At 42.7% G+C, this 19,935-nt stretch overlaps 1 protein-coding gene across 5 annotated transcripts in view; it reads left to right on the plus strand.

The window, feature by feature from the left end:
* Positions 1-7,940: 7,940 nt before the first annotated feature.
* EYA2 (EYA transcriptional coactivator and phosphatase 2) overlaps positions 7,941-19,935 on the plus strand; it is an 87,584-nt gene continuing 75,589 nt past the window's right edge. For 3 of the 5 annotated variants that reach the window (XM_062505252.1, XM_062505255.1, XM_062505254.1), the window contains exon 1: positions 7,941-7,963. Coding sequence is in view for 2 of the 5 variants with exons in the window: in XM_062505250.1 (XP_062361234.1) it covers positions 8,281-8,345 (65 nt within the window). In the remaining 3 variants the exon portion in view is untranslated. Of the gene's footprint in view, positions 7,964-8,280; positions 8,346-19,935 lie in introns of those variants that run through there. The other 2 variants (XM_062505250.1, XM_062505251.1) reach the window with 1 other exon arrangement.

Consider the following 19,935-nt stretch of genomic DNA (forward strand, 5'->3'; position numbering starts at 1 on the left):
CGCCCTGGATGTATTGAGTCCTTGACTGCTCTGAGCAGCCTCACCTGGACACCTGCCCATGGCCCTGGAGCTCTGTTTGGGCTCAGCCCCAGGGCAGCCAGTCCCGGTCTGGACCAGAGGTGTTTGTGTGTCCAGCCTGGATCCTGGGTGAGCTTTGGTCCTGTGCTCTAGGTGGTTTTTCTCTGGTCTCCTCTCTGCCTCCTCTTTGCGTGGGCTCCCTGGATGGACCCTGGGTCATTGCTCCTCTTGTCTGGGGTTCTGAACGGGCCCCGCTGCTGGCACCCACCACTGCCTGTGCTGCAGCCACACTTGGCTCCTGGGCCCCCTTCCCTTAGGAATCTATTGGCATTTGCTGCTCCTCGAAAAATGTAACATTTAAGTGAACAATCGTTAGAGATTGGAAAATATCTACCAAATGCAGTGGAACAAAAGAAAGCTTGTCCACTGGACTGGCACTTCATCTTGGCTACCTGAACTCCCCTGTCTTCTTGTTGGGTGCAATAGAAGCTTGGGAAAGCATTTCAAGGAACACTCAGTTAATGTTTACAGAGAGGTAATGTGCCAAGTTCTTTTATAAAACTTTCAACTCTAAATTTACAGGCCCTATATGCAATATTGTTTTGGGGACAGCATATTGTATTCATTAGATATTTAAAATGGCATAAACAAGACGGTAGAATACTCAAATAGCTGCAAGCCAGATGGAGATCTTATCATTAATACCTCCCACAATTCAGAATTACTTCTTTTTGAAAGTTCCTCTGCCCACAACCTAGCAGAGGAGTGAATCTCCTGGGTCAGCAGTGATCTGGGCTGTGTAGGGCAGAGTTGCCTGTCTCTTCTCTGCCAAGGAAGGACACGAAGTGCTGCTCCTCTACACTAGTGCACAGGAGCAGAAGGGGCACACAGCCTTAAACAACAACAAAGTGAAAATTAGAGCATGCAAAGTCACATTTTTGGAGCATAAGGGAACATTTTAGTCCAATTATCTTCTTGAACACAGAAAGAAAAGGAAACATTTTACTAAAGTCAGTTTTTAAAAGAATTACCCTAGGTAAATTGATCTGCAGAGGATTGCCCTCAAAATATAAATCATGTTGATTTCCTTTGCTTTATACTCCTAAAGGGTGACCAATGAGTTATTGGAAGTGTGCATGGAGCTCTTGGCCTCACAGATTGACAATGGGGCTTGCTCCTGCCTGTAATATGGATTAGCAAAGCACAAATGATCTCTGTCGTTATAAACAGGAAGGGAATTGTTGTAGGCTTGACCAAAAAATTGAGAATACACTATTACTGATTTCCTAGCACTGACTGACTAGATCTCATTTTCTTGAATTTTACTGTACTTGCACAATAGTTAGGAAAGAGCACTTTTAAAATTTGGGGTGGATCTTTGTAGTTTGTAATCCCAAGCAATATTAAATGCAGTACAAGTTGCACTCTGGAAGCACATCTCCTTTAGTATATTCCACTTCTTCCAACGTCTATCTGCCCTTTCATTAGTTTGTAAAACAAATTTAAAGTCCAATGACTACTAACGATGGAAAACTGGCAAAATGCTCTTAGGCATCTATTGTATTCTCAGATCGTTTCAAAATACTTAACAGCATGGTTTGGAGCAATTTTTAAAATACAGTGTTAAATTTCTAATTAAAGTTTTGCGGCAGCCAGATTGGCTTATCTGAACAAAGTGATTGGTCTGGCAGAATTGACTCATGGTCATTCTACCTGACAGCATTCCCTTTTGTTAGAATGTAACCCTTACTGTGAAAATGTTGTACTAAGCAAACCTTAGTTCCGCTCGTAAATCAGTTCGATGAAAGGTCTGAAAGTCTGTTTCTATGGTGCAGTTAAATTACATTCAAAGTACAACTGAATTTGTCCCTACTTTTCCATCAAGTATAATGTGACTTAAAGAAACGTTCTTTAAAGATAGAGAGCAATTTAGAAAGCCAGATGAGAATTCCTGAATGAAAGTAGATAGAATTTAGGTAAACATTCTCCAAGTTTAAAATAACAGACTGAAGCATTTGTCTTTGATTATCAATTTTAATGTACATAATAATGAGACTCATTCCCACTAGGACAGGCATGCTAAAAAAGTTTTGGAGTGCTTGCATTCTGATTCCTAAAATCAAACTCTTCCTTACAGTCAAAATCCGAAGTAAAGCTAGAAGAAGAATGGCTTTTGATTCCTATGTGAATGAACTTTCAAAATATTTGCAGTTCTACAAGATAAAAGAAATTAAAGACTTCTGGGTGACCACTCAGACTCTCTGTACCAGCAATGCTGCTGAGCTGCTGCTGCAGCCACAGCCAAGGTACTTTGATGCTGTTGCATCAAAAGCCACCAAAAAAATTCAGCTTTTTTTGGCTTACTGAAACATCAGCAACCTAGAGAGAGATACAACTTCATATGGGTCAGAGGCAACTTCAGTGACGGCCCCAAATTATGTTTTGCCTCATGCACACTGCTCCAGTAATAATGAAACAGAGCCAAAAGCTGTAATTCATGAGTAAGTTTGCCAGCCTATGGAATTCATAAGTCTTCCCTAAGGAGGAAGCTGATATCTACAAAATGTTTCACCTGAAGTGTAAAGTAAAAAAAATTTAAAAGCCAAGGACCCATGAGAAAATTCCTGCACAAATCCCTTCCGTTTTCACTCACAACCACAGGAGTGGACCATGTGTCTTCCTTTTGGATCACCAATACACACTAGTTTCAAAGGAAATGTGCTTTTATTAAAAGTTAATATAGGTTTTATTAATCTGGCTTTTGATGCACACATTGATTAGAAATGAAAACTGGTCATTTCTCAGCTTTGCTCTAGTGTAAAAAAAAATCCCCCCAATCCTGCACCTCCTCTCCAAATGGATCAATGTCTGAATTCTTCCTAGTGATTTTTTTTTTTTATTGCTGGTAATTGAAATAACATCAAACCTGAACCTTAAAAAATTGCTTTAGCTCAGTGTCAGGTTTTCAAATCTCTCCTGCAGACCATCATTCCTTCCACCAGCAGAGCCACAGCATTTCCCATATTCAGATACGGATTCCTAACTGCACATGGCAAAGTGAGTCAACAGGAACCATGTATTTGCATATAATGCTCCATGCAGGTAGCACAACACAGGAATTTCAGTCCCACATTATGTTATTCAAAGAGGTCTCAAAAAAAAAAAGCTTATGAAGAAAAAGACCAAAGTAGTAATAATAATAATAATAATAATAATAATAATAATAATAATAATAATAATAATACTTATTTTTTATTTTAATACCTTTCTGTGCAAACTTATTGTTTTTCAGCTGCACTCAAAGACTAAATTTGGTTTACTCCTATTGTTAGAGATGCCTGCAGTTAAGAGTGGCAGGATCCCAGCCTGAAACAAATCACACGTTTTCTGTCAATGGATGTTTTATTAGTGATTTTGCATTGTCTGCATAGTACTAAACATTTTTCTGCTAAAGCATGAGGAAACAGGAAGGATAGAGTACAGGGACCTACTGTTTCTACAGGAGAAATTCCAAGCAAAATAGTGGAAGAGTATTAAAAAAAAAAAAGAAAAGGAAAAAATTCTGGGTTTTTTTCATTTCAATCCAGTAGTGGAAATTGATTAATGAAGCCCATCTGCAGCCGGTACAAAGGGCCAAATCTTCAGCTAATATTAAATAGCAAACTTCTACTTTTGAAAACCAGAAAGAGGAAGGGGACATAAAACTAAAAAACAAACAGGCATATTTGATCATTTAGTGGTGAATAGATCAGGCACTCCTCAGATGCAGGGTTTTATTTTTGTGCATTGTGTCAGTGATTGGAAACCATATGTTTTAAGACCAGCTTCAATAGTATCAGTAGCTACAGTCCTGCTCTCAGATTACTTTTTACTGCCTGCCTAATTTTGAGCTTTAATAGCTAACATGCACTTTGTTTATCAGTTACAAATGTTCTGAATGTTGATGAAATAGGCTAAACAACACATATTGGCTTATCATCAGTACCAAAGACTGAGATAAAATGTGTCTAATGCTGTGGCCTGAGACTTTGCAAAGAAGGAGTTCTTAGAAATAAGAAGAATAATTTCAGAATCGATGGCTCTGATTCTGAATGTGAGATGTTAGCACTCAGATCCTGACACAACTCTTGCTATTCACAGAAAAATCCACCCTAAAAGGAGCAGAGCCTTTTGTGACCAAAAATGCAAGCAAGTACAGCACAGTTAAGCCCCCTCAGATGGCACAGTCCCATATGAAAAAGCTTTCTTGCACTGGGGGCAGTCTGGTGGTATTCAAATTAAATATATTTAAAGTATTTCCAGAATCAGACCTTAGTATCTTGCAGGCCTGTGCACTAACACGTAAAAAAGGTAATTTTTATATAATTCTGTTGAGCTATAGAGCAAAGAAATTTAAAAGTCTCTAGATTACGTTATTTATCCTCTAATTACTTGAGGACAGAGTACCTCTTCTCTGTTTTTAAATTACTGCATAAATTAACAATGTTCTAACAGCAACAGCAGCAGCAATTCAGGGTGTTTACCAGAGAGAAAGCAACCATTAGCCTTGAGAATGAAATTTCACTGGAATCCACAAAATAATGTGTTAGGAAATATTATGGTTGCCAACTTTCGCAATTTTGCTGAACGTCTTCTAAAATGTGAGGGTTGGGGTGTTTGGTGTTTGTTTTTGTTTTGTTTTTTTTTTTCCCCACAAAGCCTGAACTCTGGCATCATGTGAAAACATGAAAATGTGAGATTCCCAGTTTTAATTTTAGAAAACAACTAAGTTACTCAGCATTGTGGTTGCAAAGAGAAATTGAAAACATTAACCCAAGGACCAGAGAACAATTAGGAAGAGCCCCAAATGCATTACTTTTAAATTCTTACACTTTGGAAAGCGATTTCTCACATGGGGTGTTTCTATGCTCAGGGTTGACAATATTCAGTATCCCAATAAATTCCCCGCATCCTTTTTGAGGGCTTCTCACCTTGGTTTGTGACAGAGGGTGACATCACGTCCTAATTGTCAGGGAGGGTGCTGAAGTTCAGTACTGGCTCATTTCTGGTGTTTAAAAACAGAACCAGTTGTTTGTACTGATGTAGCTCTTTTCATTTTGACAATGAGGTCAACAGCAGAAACTGGAAATACTTCCTTGAGGGAAATACATTTTCATAGTAACAAAAATTTGGGATTTAGCTCTTCACCTTCTCCTCAGAGAGACTGAGGTGTGGCTCTCCCACAGTATGGGATAAACGCCCTGGATCCCAGGGTCTGGCAGAGGACAGCTCCCCATGTTCCCTAAGGCCAGGGTACTGTCTGGCTGCTCAGGTACCAAAGGAGGACCATTATCTCTTAAATCTGTACAGAACACTGGCAGCCAGCCCAATGATTAGGAGCATTTCCACTTGGTGACAGTGTGGAGAGATTTCTGCACCGTTTCCATTTAGTCTTTGAGTTTATGATATGTGGGAATGAGCATAGAGTAACAAGTCAAGCGAAGCACTTTCTAAACCTGCCTTGGTTTTTGACCAAAAAAATATTCCACTGGTCTGAGAGATTCCCGGCATTGTAAGGCTGATGTTGCCTCAGTTTGATGAAATGGAGACTTTTATCAAGCCAGCCATGAGGACTGGCTGCTCGTCTCTCACCTTGCAGCCTGTAGCCCGTGCAGCTGTCTGACCCATGCACACCAACCCACAGTCTCACCAATGGGGCAGAAGCCATATTATTGCCTTGCCTTTCTAAATCTACAGGTATTTTCCTGGATACTAACAATGATGAAAATACTTAAAATTCCAAACTGAAAAAATATCCTTTATCTTCCTTTTTGTCCACCCTTTTCCCACTGTGCCTTTACCTTTATTACTTTTCTAAATATTGCATACAATGTTTTCGGTAAATAAGAAGGATATTAGAGTAGACAAATAATGTTTACTCACCAGCTCAAGAAAGGTGTTTCTGGCACTGATTCACAAGTTACTCACAACTTACAAAAATTACTTATACTGAAAGGGACAAGGAGTGTCTTTTTGTGTGCAGGGTGCTGAACAAACAATGAGGTCCTGGTCCCTGCCTGGCTTGCCGTGGCATTACCACAAACAATACTAATTCTTAAATACCTGCCTGACTTTAAGCACTTAGGTAAATAATTGTATTGATTGTTGTAAGCCTATTCACATGCATAAAACTAAGCATATATTCAAATATGTTGTGAAATCAGGGGTCGGAGGAATTTTGCAAGCAAGGCATTTTTAGATACGAATTTACTTGTTAAAACCAGCTTCAAAAGGAGCTAATGTGGCAATCAGGCTTTTGGGCACCGCAGGGGGAGGAAGGAAAAGATTTATTTTCAAGATGTATCCAAGGACTTTCTGGTACTTCAGAGACTCCTTACCAGAACCACAATTACAGGTGAGAAAGGCAGCAAGGAAGTCCCCCCAACCAGTGATTGCTCATAGTTTAATGTGAGAGCAGTGTAAACTCAGAACTGCAGATAATCCACGGGGAAATCAGGGGGTTAGTGCCGAGAATTGATGGGGAATAACAACTGAAAGAGCTTTGGTTTTTCTAGGCTGGCGGGAGGTAGCTCATGCTAGGAAGCCTGCCAGCTCCAAACTGATGCTGGGAGCTTTGTCTCCTTTGGATTGTAGGAACACACTTTGCAGTCAAACTGATCTGAGAGATTTTGATAGTAAAAACAGCTGTCTCGTTGCAATGATGTTTTTGTTCCATTGTCAAAATTTTGAGTTAAATCCATGAGTGGGCTGCAGCTTGCTCAAACCCTGAACTCAACACCCTTTGTGCTCCTTTGGCTTTTCCACTGCGGTGCATGGGATATCTCCTTCCTGAGGAAAGGGCAAGGTGCAATAAAAGGCGTCAGGGCAAGCAATCGCAGGTCTCCTCCAAAGCCTCCCCAGTGTTGGAGAGACAGATCTGGAGAGCTGCAGTCTGTCCCAGACTGGTGACAAGGGGAAATAAGGAGGAAGAGCAGCGTGTGGAAATGAAACCCTCCAGCACTGCTGTGGCCAGGCTGCATCCCCAGCGAGCAGGTATGCTGGTGGAAGAGAGAAACTGTCTGGTACCTGAGAGGGGCCGAGGCCAGAATGGGCAAGGGGAAGCTGTGGGGTGTACAGCACAAGGGAATTCAGGGAAGGGGCATGCACTGGGATGTCTCTGCCCCACCTTCCCAGCATAAACCATCTGAAGGTGCCTCCTGCCCCTCTCTCGGATGTACAAACAAGCAGACGAGGTGCCCGACTGTGGCATCCAGCACATCAGGCAGGGGCACAGGGGGCACATGCCAGACTGCCTCTGGCTTTGTGCTGACATGAGAGATGGCACAGCACCTCTGTACGGCCACAAATCCATTCTGTGTCGCTTGAGGTGACGGCGACTATGGGCAGGCTTTTGCTCTCTGGGAAGCCAGGAGCTGTGTGGGGCTCTGCGAGTGCAGAAGGGTGTCTTGTGCGAGTGATGCTGGTCCTGCGGGTCTGCAGGACCCACGGCTCTGCGGCATTGTGCATGTTAAGACAAAAGAGATGTCGACAAAAGCCCTTCCTTTTAAACTGGTATTTAAAAATTGCCACTAAAGACCCGTAACACAAGGACTGTAGTGAAAGTGACTGTTTTCGTGGAAACAGAGGCTACAGACAAGGTGGTATTCACATGGGTCCAAGTTCCGCGGGACGAATTTCTTTCAAAGACTCGCAGCTCGACGAACGCTGATAGCACCAACACGAAACCGTATCCACGGGCGGGAGCGAGCGCGGCCAGCGCGTACCTGCGGCCGGCGAGAGCCGCCCGGGAGCGGCGGCTCCGCGCTCCTGCGGCCCGGGGGGCGCGGGCGGCTCCGTGACAGCGGCGGGGGCAGCCGGGCGGCCCCGGCAGGCTCCTCCTCCGCCCCGGCACCGCGGGCAGCGCGGCGCTGCGGGCGCCGGGACGCGCCGCGGCCCCACGCGTGCGGTAGGTGCGCCCCGACGGCTCTGCGGACACGGGGGCAGCCCCGCGGGCCCCGGCTGCCGCAGGGGGAGGGGGGCGTGAGGGGCCGGGAGTGCCGGGCGAGCAACAGGTCAGAGGAACCGAGGGCAGAGGAGCCTCCCCCGCCCCTCCGCACCGTGTGCGCTCCGCGCCCCGCGCAACCCGCGGGCGGCCCCGGCGGGAGGCGCGGCGGGGAGGGGGCGGTGGGCGCGCCCGGGGGGGCGCAGCGCGGAGCGCGGAGCCGCCGCCGCCGCCCCGCTCCGCTGCGCTCCCTTGCGCGGGCATGCGCGCCCGCCTCGCACATGCTCACTGCGCCCGCGGCGGGCGCGCACACTCCGCAGCGCCGCGGCTCCGCGCTGCACCGCCGGTGAGTGGGGCGGGGGGACCGCGCGGCCGCGGCTGGCGCTGCCCGGCGGGTGCGGGCTCCGCGGGTGACAGCGCCGCGCGGGGCCCCGGAGCCCCGGAGCTCGTCGTGGGGAGCGCGGCCGCGGAGCGGCTCCGGGGCGGCGGGTCCTGCGCGCGGAGCCGCCAGCGAGAATTAGAGCCGGGAGTTAATCGCTTCGGTTTTACCGTCAAGCGAGCCCCGCTTATTAGTTACTTTAAAAGCTGAAGCGTGCGTTTCGACAAAATGAGCCGCTGCGCTTTCCCGCGGCTGCTTCTATGAGGAAAACTTGTGTATGATTGATGCGGTTTTTAAGTAAACTTTTCGGAGTGGTAAATTGTGCTTGAGCCCAGTGAACGGCCTCTGAAGGAAATTATTCGAGGTGTACAGCTACTGTTGTTAAGACGTTTCAAATAACGTTACATTCTGTTGTATAAAGTTGTGCTTGCTAAAAATACGTGTAGTGAACCAATAAACAGTTTATTGGTCTGTATCAAATATGAACAGAAATTGTGTTCAGTGCAGTATCGAATTCACGCATCCCTGAGCGCCGTTAAAGGCGGTGGCTGGAATGGTTTCTTGTTTAGTCTCTGTTGTGGACTTCATTAATTTACTGAGAATTTCTTATCTCTGCAATGCCATCTGTGGAAGGGTCCCTCCCCTTCTTCTCCCTCAATTTATTGAGAAAGCATGTCTAAATTTCTTTATGCTAGTCCACATCTGTGTGTATTAGGGCAATTTGGTCCACAAAAGATGGCATACATTTAAACTGGTAATTCTCTGTCTAAATTAATGCTTCTTAAATAGTTTCATACGTTTAACATTGCGTTGTTTTATTACTTGTTGCTTCAGACAGGACAAATTCTTTCTCATCATCCTTTTTTTTTTTTTTTTATGTGGGGAAACTGTTTCTGTTCCTTAATAAAGCTGAATTTTTATTTCTTCTTTGAAATTGACGGCATTGTGTGGCCTCAGATGTAGCACAAGCAAGTAGGAAAGACTTGCAGTACAAATGCCTTGAAAGTAGTCAGTACTCATAGCTTTGAAGACATTCCAGAAACTTTTAAAGCATGTTTGGAAAATTCACTTGAAATGGTACAGCTGCTGATAACTTAATTAATTGTTCTGACTTAAAACTCTTAATTAAAAAAAAAAAAATCTAAATTTATGGTATAAAATTGAATTGTGAAGTTACAGAGTCAAATCGTCCACGTAATTCTTGTGCCTCTTCTGCTCACCCACCAACAGTTCAAAACGTTTGGCTAACTAACAAGTGGTGTATGCTTTGGGTTTTATGCTCATCGATTTGTTTTGCTTTACTTTGTTTAGCCCACTCCCCTCAGCTCATTTTCTTTTAAAATAGTGCATGGAGACTCGATTCCCATGACTCGCTAATCTTATCACCATTATTTGGTTGAAATTTTTGAAACGGGTTCCTGTTTCAAATACCTCACAACATTGGCAGCCTTAGGTTCCATTAGAAAAGCTTCACTGGGGAGAAATAGAAATGTTGTTGATAACTCCCTCTCCAGCAATAAGCTCCGTATTCAACTCCACGGTGTGTGCGGATATGCCTTGAATTATAAAAAGGAATTAAACTCAGGTATTCACACAAAGATCTTGATCTCAGAATATCACTTAGAGTGTGTTGCTGTGTTGTTTTGCGCAGCTGGTTAATATGCTTTTTTTTTTTTCCTCCTGAAAATTTAATAATTTAGCTATTAATCCTGCAAATATTAGTTGCGTGTTTAACTTCAAGCCTGCAAGGCGTCGGGCTGAAGTCTGCGTGGCTGTGTTTGTGTGGCAGTGTGTATGTGTACACACTGCTGACAAAGAAAACAATTAAAGACGTTACTAATTTTCTGCTGTCTTCCCAACTGTTATTTATGATGTGTAGTAGTACAACAGCTATTCTGAAATCAGCTATAATTCTCTTCAGTAAGATTTGTTTCTTCTGTGCCAAATTTTGCAGTAACCAGATGGTCTTAAGGTGTCTTCAGTTGAAGCACAAGCATGAGCAGTGCTGAAGACTAATTATTCCTTGCAGTAAATTCCTTCTGCAATAAATTCACAGGTTGTTAGTCCTAATCTGTGGAAATGATTGTTAAGATTACTTGCGCAGTGAAAAATGCTTTTATGAATCTGTGAAAACTAGCAGAAGTTCTTAGAATGCTAAGAAAATATTTTTGAGTTAATTTTGCCTGCCTGGGGTAACTTTTATTCGGGACAAACTGTTAAATGTAGTTGCAAATTCCAATCCTTTTCATAAGCCGTGGAAGACTGCGGTTTTAATATGAAGATTTTAAATGCATCCTGTAAGTGGAGGGGTCATGTGCTAGAACATGTAGGGAAATCTCATCTGTTCCCAGTGTATAGTTACTTTCCCTGTACCTGTGTATTTTTCACAGCAGTAGCAATATATGTTTGTTTAGTGCAGGGAGGAGTCTTCTGGATTAACAGTCACTTTATTTTCATTAAATTTCACATTGTACTGCACAGGGCAGAAAAATAGGAGCAAAAAATGTATTCAGAGTTACAAACAATGGTATATACTAAAGTAAAGCTGTTCAGGCTTAAATATGTCCTCCTTTTTAGTGGCTTAATTTAGTAAAAAAGACAAGATTTTTTTATTTTTTTTTAGTATATATCTACAAAAAACCCCAAAAGTAGGTACTCAAACCTCTTGGCATTTTGCTTACTTTGATATGAATAGGGAGAGCTTGTCAAATCTCTTTGCCTTCCTTTTCTGCTGAAAAGCCAGAAAGACCATCCTGGTTGGGGCTGTTCATTAAGAGATCCCATCAGAAAACAATTGTTTCATGGCAGTCAAATTCTTAAAACAATACTTCATCTTTATTTGCAGATCTTAACTCAAGTAATGATGTTTAACAAACACCTTGTTTTAATCAGGTGAGGATAAGCCCTTCAATTAGGATGCAAATAATTGCTCCTCTTGGTTGGGTCATTTGGGGCCTGGAGGTGCTGCCATTTGCAGGTAGATTTGATGCTACCCAAGGTTTGAAGCAGGAGAGAGGAGAAAACTGGAATAAGGATTTAGGTCTCGTGCAAAATATTTTTTTATCACAGCATTCAAAACCCAGTCTAGCTCCCTTTTTTGTCAGGCTGTTTGGTTGATTGTAATTTACTGCTGCAAGAGGTGTGGGAGGAAAATTTGATCCAAAATAATGTTCACTGCAGAGATGGTTCCAGTGAGTGTGTGACAGAGTGAATATTTAATTTAAAATAATCAAACCTCTTTTCACTTAGTCTTTCTTCTTGTGCTTTAATTATGTATTTTAATTATTTAAAAGATGTGTAAAATGAGATGAGAAAGATTGCACGAGCATAATCCTTCCCATTTAAAATTATTTGTCTGCAGCTGCTTAAGTCCTGGCATTAGGAGTCACATATAAACATGTTTATTTAACATCAGCGTTATCTGTTAGATTGTACATGGTTCATTAACATGGAAAGAATACTTTTTGTTTAATAGTGTGTGGGAGCTGCCAGAGGTCAGCAGAGGTTGTTTGCCTGAAGTGGAGATGGCATCTTGGCTTTGCTCTCATTCTGTTTGTCACCTCTGCTGTGTCCGGAAAACACTTCCTTAGTGCTGTGCTGGGGTCTTTTCCCTGGTGTTTAGGGACAGAGGCTCTGTGGAAAGCCAGAGCTCTGCTGCAGGGTTGTGGTAAGCTTTCCGGGGAATTTCAAGGGAGGTTTGTTGTAATTTGCGAGGGATTGTTTTAGTTGGGGTTCGGTTAGAAACAGCGGCTTGGGAAGGATGGAGCGGGAGGGCACGGAGGAGCCCGGACCATTGCTGTGGTGCCCGCAGAGTGCTTGGCTGTGATGGAGGGATTTTACAGATTTGGGGAGGGGGGGGGGTCCAATGGCTTGGGAAGTGCAGAGTGTTCTGTGTGCCAGTGACAATGTTCTGTTGGTGTGGCTGGGTGGGAGCTGGGCTCAGGACAGCTGTACCTGGTGTGGTGCTGAGCTGCAGGAGGTGGCACCTCCTGTGCGGGGGCAGCGCAGGATGGGACCCTTCTCTATCCACAGAGCTCGTGGGGGCTTCTTCACTCCTTCTACTGCTGGTGAAAAACATGCCTGCACATAGAAAACCGTACCAGGGACTTCAGAAATACAGAAGTACCCGTGGCCTCAAGTTTAAAAAGGTCAATTAAAATGTTTTACCATTGACTTCTGTGTGCCCGTGCACTGCACGCAGTCTTGGGAGAGAGATGTGCACACCCATCTCTGTGCACAGTTTTAATTTTCATTTCAGCTTCTTGAAAATGTTTCTGAATGTTTCCAACAAGTCAGTGGATTTCTCCAGCCTCATTTGGGTGCTGGGGGCTCTTTGGGCTTATTGTGCCTCGGAGGGAGAAGATAATTTAAATTTCCATTAGAAAAAGGTAGAAAATTGCCTTCTTTGACTTTTATCAAGCAGGGATCACTGGTAGATAATAACTAAAAGGTGTTGAATAAAATGAGCATTATTGTAGAATTCAAAGTGCTGTGGAAGATGCAGTGTGAGTGAAGCATACCACAAATGTGCAGTTTTTTAAAAGCATGACAGTAAAAATAGAAGGGCTTAAAAAAATAAGCTGAACTGCTGTCTTGATTATAAGTTGTAGCTGAATCACTCTTAAGGCCTGGATATTGTTTTTAAAAAGCCAGCAAAACATCTATTTCTAAAAAAAAGTAAGTTTCCTCAGAAGGAAGACAGAGAGAGAACAAAAATAAGTGTTATCTTGGAGAAGGGAATACCTGGGGTACGGTTTTTTTCCTTTGAATTATTTTCAACAAGTACTTACTCTGTTCTGTATTTTTAAGAAATTATGTGGACAGCAATTTTGTTGCCTTACCAAGGCAGTGAAAACACCAAGAATCCTTTTTATAATTTGGAAAGAATGTCAAAAGAATGAAGTAGTTAAACCTAAGTGTATTAGCTCATACGCCTTAAATGCATAAATAAGCATAGCTGCAATCACAGAAACCAATGTTAAAACCACCAGGAAAACTCACCCACAAACCATAATGACTTAAAGGGAATGACCTCAGCCATTGTGAAATTTGTGCCTATTTGTTGACTGACATTTATTTGGTAGAAGCAGGGTGCATGTTTTGTTGGGGTGTGGGGTTTTGTTATTTGCAAGACTGCTGGTGGTTTTTTTTTTGTTTGTTTGTTTTGTTTGCTTTTGGTTTTTTGGGGGGGTTATTTTGGTTTTGGGCTTTTTTTTGTTTTTTTTTTTTTTTTTTTTTTTTTTTTTCTTTTTTTTTTTTTATGTTGTTGTTGTTGTTGTTGCTGCTGGGTTTGAATACCGAGAGTGGAAATGGGCTCGAGGCTGTGAGAGCCTGGCTATGATTTGGGCCTTAGCAATTTGAAAAGCAGGTGAAGGGTTTGTTATTGGTGCAGACTGGTGGAACTGAGGTTTGTTGTTCAGATGTTAGAAACTTCCTTGATGATAGCCCACTTCTAACTTATTCCCAGCTGGTTTCCTGTTAAGGAAATGAAGGTTTAAAGTATTTGGTTACAAACCTGAGATTTCTTCACGTCCGTGTCTTTGTGTGAGTGCTGCATGAAATGTTTGTGTCATTCATCTCCCCTCTGCTTTTTGGGGAGGAAATCGATGCGTAGTAGAACCTCAGCTTGCCTTTGCTGCAACACCACTTAATAATTCGGGGAAATTGAAGTCTTGAATTATTTTAACTATAATAGATTTCTTGAGAATGTTTTTGCATAAACCAGAATTTCAGACTTCAAGCTCGACCGGAGCCGTGTCTCTCTGCAAACAGGTTTTCTCTCTGCTGCCTGCTCCTGGCTGTGGGCTCCTGCTTTTATGGGTTGCAGTAATCAAAGAAGTTCCAGGTTTAATTGCCTGTTCTTCGATGTGCAGAGAGGTGGGAGAAAATGGGTGAGTTTGTGCTGTTGGCTTGAACATCTAACTGTAGACATTCAGTGTCATCATGAAGAAATTCTCATTTGCCATCTCTGCTTTTGAGAGGGAAAATAGCCCAGATAAATAAATAAAAAAAAAGGCAAAACAAAAAATCTCAATAAAGAAAATTATTTAATACTGGTCAGCCCAGATAATAGAGACCCATGTGGAGTTGATGCCTCTGTCTGTGCTGGAAAGAACAGACTCAACCAGGGCAGGACAGTCAGGTACTTCCAAAGACAGGGGGACGTGGGGAATGTTCCTTAAACTCAGCAAATGCCTTAAGAACTGGATGTGCCTCTGGGATTACTCAGGCACCCACAAGAAACAGTGAGGGGAAAGTGGGGCAAGTATCTGAAATGGTTTTGTTTTTAAAATAGGTTGAATAAGCAAAGCAGTCTGGGGGCCCCAGTTATTTACAGCTCTGTCTGTGCACCACGCAGAGAGGCTCATCAGCTGTCTTAAAGACAAGTTTTCCATCTATTGCAAATGACACATTTGATTTGGCTGTTTGCTGTGTAATTGTCCTACAGCCACTTTGGAAATAACTTTGATCAGTTTTGAATATAGATCTGTATCACTGGTTTTGATTCCCCTTGCGACTGCTCTTCTGTGCTCAGTTACCATCCTCAGAGTTTAATTGCAACTCTTTGACACTTCTTTGATTATAAGACAAGTCAAAATGTATTTACAAAATACTTTACCCACAGTAAATGTTGACAGTGTGTACTTTGTTTTTGTAAGCTATGTACATTTATTATTTTCCCCCACTACTGTGGGTGAAACAAGACAAAATCTTGTCTAAAATTGAGCAATACTTTTTATTTGAAAAAGAGAGATGGCTTTTTCCACCCCTTAACAAACTAAAAAGCACCATTTTTTTCTGAAAGATGACACCTTTTTAAGTAAAACATGTGAATGTTATTTTCACTGTATCCAGATTTTCCTATTTATTCTTCTTTTGTAGGCTGACTTTGTTTCTGAATTTATAAACCCATGGGTTTTGCTAGCTTACATTTGGTAAGTGCTGTGTTGATACTGCTTCTCTTCACTGAAATAGTTAGAGTAAGTCAGCCTTAATGCTTGTAGCAAAATACATAAATGTTTTCCTTCCTTGTTCAACTATGCATAAATGTATTCGATCCAGTCGTGCTCTCACTGCACTTCCCAATCATTTCACTCAAGAAAGGTTTGAGCCCTTATTGAGTGGGAGCAGTTTTAAACCTTCTGTACCTGTTGCTAAAGTGCATATTTAAGCTTTTTTTTTTTTTTAATCCCATTGTAACTGCTGCCAGTGCAAGTCCAGCAGACTTCTTCAGTGCCTGAGCTTGAGCCTTGCAAAATGGGAGTGGGAATCTACATCTTTCTGTGCTGTCCGTGCTCAGATGACTATTTGCAAATCAGCAAAGTTTTTAGCAGCAGTTAAAAAAGCTGCTATATCTGAATTGGATGGAGAGAGGGAGGTACCACAGCCCTTTTATTACCAGTGGTTTTAACCTCCTCCACCAAAAAATTGCAGTGCTATGACTTAGTCTGTGGTATCACATCTCTGATCTGGTACTCCTAAGTGTGTTGGTGGAGTTAGGTGTGCAGCAGGAAAATAAGGTGGACACCATTTTTCATTTTATTTATTGAAATAAAATTATGAGATCCTTATTCTGTTTAGCTTTAGTGGTCTGTTGTGCAAATACCTATGTTAGAGGAATCTTGTTTTTAATAAAATTAATTTCTCTCTGAATAAGTGGCAAGCTTAGGTTCTCTGAGCAGAAATATATAATCATTCAGCAATGCTGTAAATGTATGTAACCCTGGACAAGGCATTGTAAGATTATGTTCTGTGTAGCCACTTTCACAGACCTTTGCTCTGTTTCCCTCTTCAGTATCTCTTCACCTGAAAACTCTTAAGTTGTGGTTTGAGGGGAGGCGTGTTCTGCCTATTATATGTGATTTCATTTTGTTTGTTTGGCAACCATCCTTCCTGTTCACTGCAGCAGATGAATATAATTTGGGGAAGAGAACTAGGTGGGGAGGGGGCTGAGGAAGCCAAGTGAATCTGCTGTAAAATATTTGAGATACAGCAAAACTTCTGGGCTAGATTAGTTTTGAAACACCACTTGTGCCCCCCTGCAAATTAGGGGTGGGGGTGTGGAGACAAATGTTTGGTTTCTAGTTAAGTGCAGTAAAAGGATGCTGCTGCTAAAAGTCAGATTCATTTATGTTGGAGCTTGATTCTTTCCTTCTTAAAGCCCAGGGCTTCTCCTTCCCCCAGCCCCCAGCCCCAAATCAGGATTGTTCAGTCACAGCAGTGGTTTGCCCATGCCTGTGGTGGAGCAGGATGGTTACTGAGCGATGCACAGAAGCATTGTGCCCTGGTTTAGGACAGGAAGTGGAAAATGAATATTGTTTTGAACTTGGACCTTGTGAGCAGACAGAAGGTAATTATTGGAGCTGGAACTCCCCCGGGAGAAGCGGGGGAGTGATGCACTGCACTTGTAAGAAACTCTGTGGGATCTTGAATACCTAGTGGTGTTTAACGCTTTGGTTTTACATTTCTGCTTTTTAATTGATCTTCTGCTCTTCTCTCTTCTTGCAAATAGAGGAAGAAGCAATTGGATGTAGACTTAGTGTGCTGTATTTATTGATAGTGACACACTCCTGCCCTCCCTTTGCTAGTTAAATTTCAGTCTTGGTGTTACTTTCTGTTGTAAAATGAACTCTTTTGCTGCTGGCTTACTTAATGGACCTGTTATTTTGAAAAAATAGGTAATTGATTATTAAAAGCACATAAATGCATGTGAAGCCATTTAATCAGAAGTTGTAAGCCACTTACATAGTATTTAGCTTTGATTATAAACTAGACATTTATCTGTCTTGTAAAGTACAAAACCCCACTGTAATGACACAAAATCTGTGGTTGTGAAGTTAACGTTTTTTGTATCAACTTGTTAATAATGTATTACTACTAAAATAGTAGTAGCCTTCTAGAAAAAGAAAATGTAAATCTCTGCCTTCACTGAATATTTTGCTACATTTCAGCAGCCTGTGGCTTCAGTAATCTACCTAAGAGTTTTTACGTTTTTTTCTCCTTTATTTTGGCTGCTACTTTACAAGTTCTTCAACAAAGAGTAGTGAGTGCAATATTTCTCCTTTCTTTACAGACTGTGTGGGATCATCTGGAGACTTTTAAAATACGGTTCCTTATTAGATAATTCAACAAAGAAAGGAAAATATTTTTCTGTCAGTTTCTACCTATTGTAGTGCACGGGTTTTCTTCTCAGAAAGGAATAATTCTGTATTTCAAGAACACTATTTGAAGTATGAAAGTGAAATGGCATTAGTTTTTAAAGTATAATTAAATACATACTATTTATGATGAAATCTCCCTGACCAAGTTCAGAAGACTATTTTAATGTGATGAAGTTTTAGGGGCAGTAAAATTAAGTCACTTTAAAAGAAAGTTGTGTGATGATTTATTGTAGCAGAGCAGGTGAAATTCCCCTAGAGATTTTAATATCTTCCACCTGGTATAGAAATGAAAAGAAAATATTGTTTCGCTGGTGACTAATTTGTCACTAATACCCAGGGGTTCCTTCATTACAATGCAGAGATGTCAGTTTTAAGAGAAACGTACAGTGAAAAAACCAAGTGCAACTTCCCGTTGGAGACAGTTACAAAAAGAAGGAAAAATAAAGGTCTGGAAAGCAGCGGAAGACATGCGAAGGAAGGCTTTAAAGCTATCAATCAGGGCAAAATGCTTGGGGAAGGATTTTACCTGCAGGCTTCAGTGGAATTCACTGGGACATGTTTGAGGAGGCAAGTCACTGGACTGGGCTCAGAGGAGGAGCTCTGACACGCACGGTGCCCAGGCTGATGCTCAGTTCTCCCAGCTGCACGTACTGCATCCTGCTGATTGCTGGAGGAGGAGCTGGATGGGTAGAAAAACAAGCCACACTCAGCTTTACTGATGGCTTTTGTTCTTTATCACAGTGTTAAATGAATTGGGTCTCAGACTTGGATGAAAAAGATGCTGGAGAGTATCTGCAGCTCGAACCTTTCAGCAGAGAGCGCGGTGTTCCTGCCACATCGGTGTCTTGACAAGTCATTTTTCCCAACATAAAGTTACTCCAGTGTTCAGAGACTGATGTGGTGTCCTCACTTTGCCTTTTGCTGCAATAACAAAATGTTAACTCCGCTCTTGTCCTTCCAGTGCTGCCGTTTCCAGCAGCTTGGTGTGCAGGGGACCGTGAGCCATGACAATTCCAGGGGAGAGTGAAGTAAGGATTTCAGTCTGGTTTACTCTTGCCCTGTGTTTAGTCCAGCCCAAAAAGTTGCTCAGGAAGAGTGTTTGCAGTAGATATTTATGACAGCAGTGGGGATTTGGTATTAGGAGTCCACCAGTGGTGTTAGAGATTTGGGAAGGAGAAGTGTGCAGTGCACCAAACAACATAAATGTTGGAAACAAGGTGCCCAACAAGTTTGTGGTGAAGGTGTTTATGTCACAGGCAGAGCCCTGGCATGTCCTGCAGGCTCCAGGCCCTGGTAGCACAGTTCTGTTTCTCACTAGGAAGGTTTAATCTCAGCTGTTCTGTGGTTAGTTGGAGAAATGGAAGGGTTTACGTTCTGTCAGAAGGAGGTTATTGGAAAGGAAATTTATGGGATTTGCTACATTTCTTCCAGTCAGTGTATTCTTCAGTCAGAGCACTGAGGTAAGAAACACTCCTGGATGTGTGGTGGGTTGACCATGTCCAGACATTCACCTGGCTCCTCACCCACTCCTCATCCTCAACAGGTCAGGGGAGAACATACGATAAAAAAGCTCATGGGTCAAGATAAAGACAGGAAGATCACTTACCATCTCCCATCACAGCCAAAACAGACTGAATGTTAATGTATTGCCAATTACAGTAGCATTGGATGGTGAGAAACAAGGACAACAACTAAAAGAGTCCTGCCCACCTCCTTTGCCAGGCTCAGCTTGGCTCCCACATTCCCAGTTCCTCTACCTCACCCAGTGGGATGGGGAGTGAGGGACTGCAGTCAGAGTGTGCATTTCCATTTTACCACTCCTCCTTCCCCAGGCTTCTCCCTTGCTCCAGGGTGGGCTGTGCAGGCTCCAGTTCCTGCCTGTCAGGAGAACCAGGTCCAGCCTGTTTTCTCCTGGAGCTGTGGCTGTTTGTCTCACATTTTTCCTTCCTGTCACACTGGATTTTGCCTTTGCACAGAGGTGCCACCAGCCTCAGACCAGTCCTGCTGTGGGTGTGTGGTGGAGCTGGGTGGAAGCAGCCCAGGGCAGACCCTCACCCTTCCCTGCAGCCCCCCAGCAGTGCCTGCCACACACACCTGGTAGAGCCTGACAAAATCAGCACTTCCTAAATTCACATCAGGCTGTGGGGTGATGGCACATCCCATCCAGCAGGAATTCCTGCCAGGTTTAGAGCATTGCAGGACAGGGAAGGGTCAGCCTCCCCTTGTCCTGCTCGTCCTGCCTCCCACCTGAGGTAAGAGAGCTGAGTGATAAAATTAGATCCACCTCTTCAGAAGTCTCTGAGCTGATGCACAAAGGTTGTTGGGGCATCTTGTGGGCACAAGTGATCCTGCATGAAAAACTGAGCTTGTGCTTGATTGATTTAAGGACTGATTTT

The sequence above is a fragment of the Cinclus cinclus genome, chromosome 18, assembly GCF_963662255.1.
Source record: "Cinclus cinclus chromosome 18, bCinCin1.1, whole genome shotgun sequence".
Lineage (NCBI taxonomy): Eukaryota > Metazoa > Chordata > Aves > Passeriformes > Cinclidae > Cinclus > Cinclus cinclus.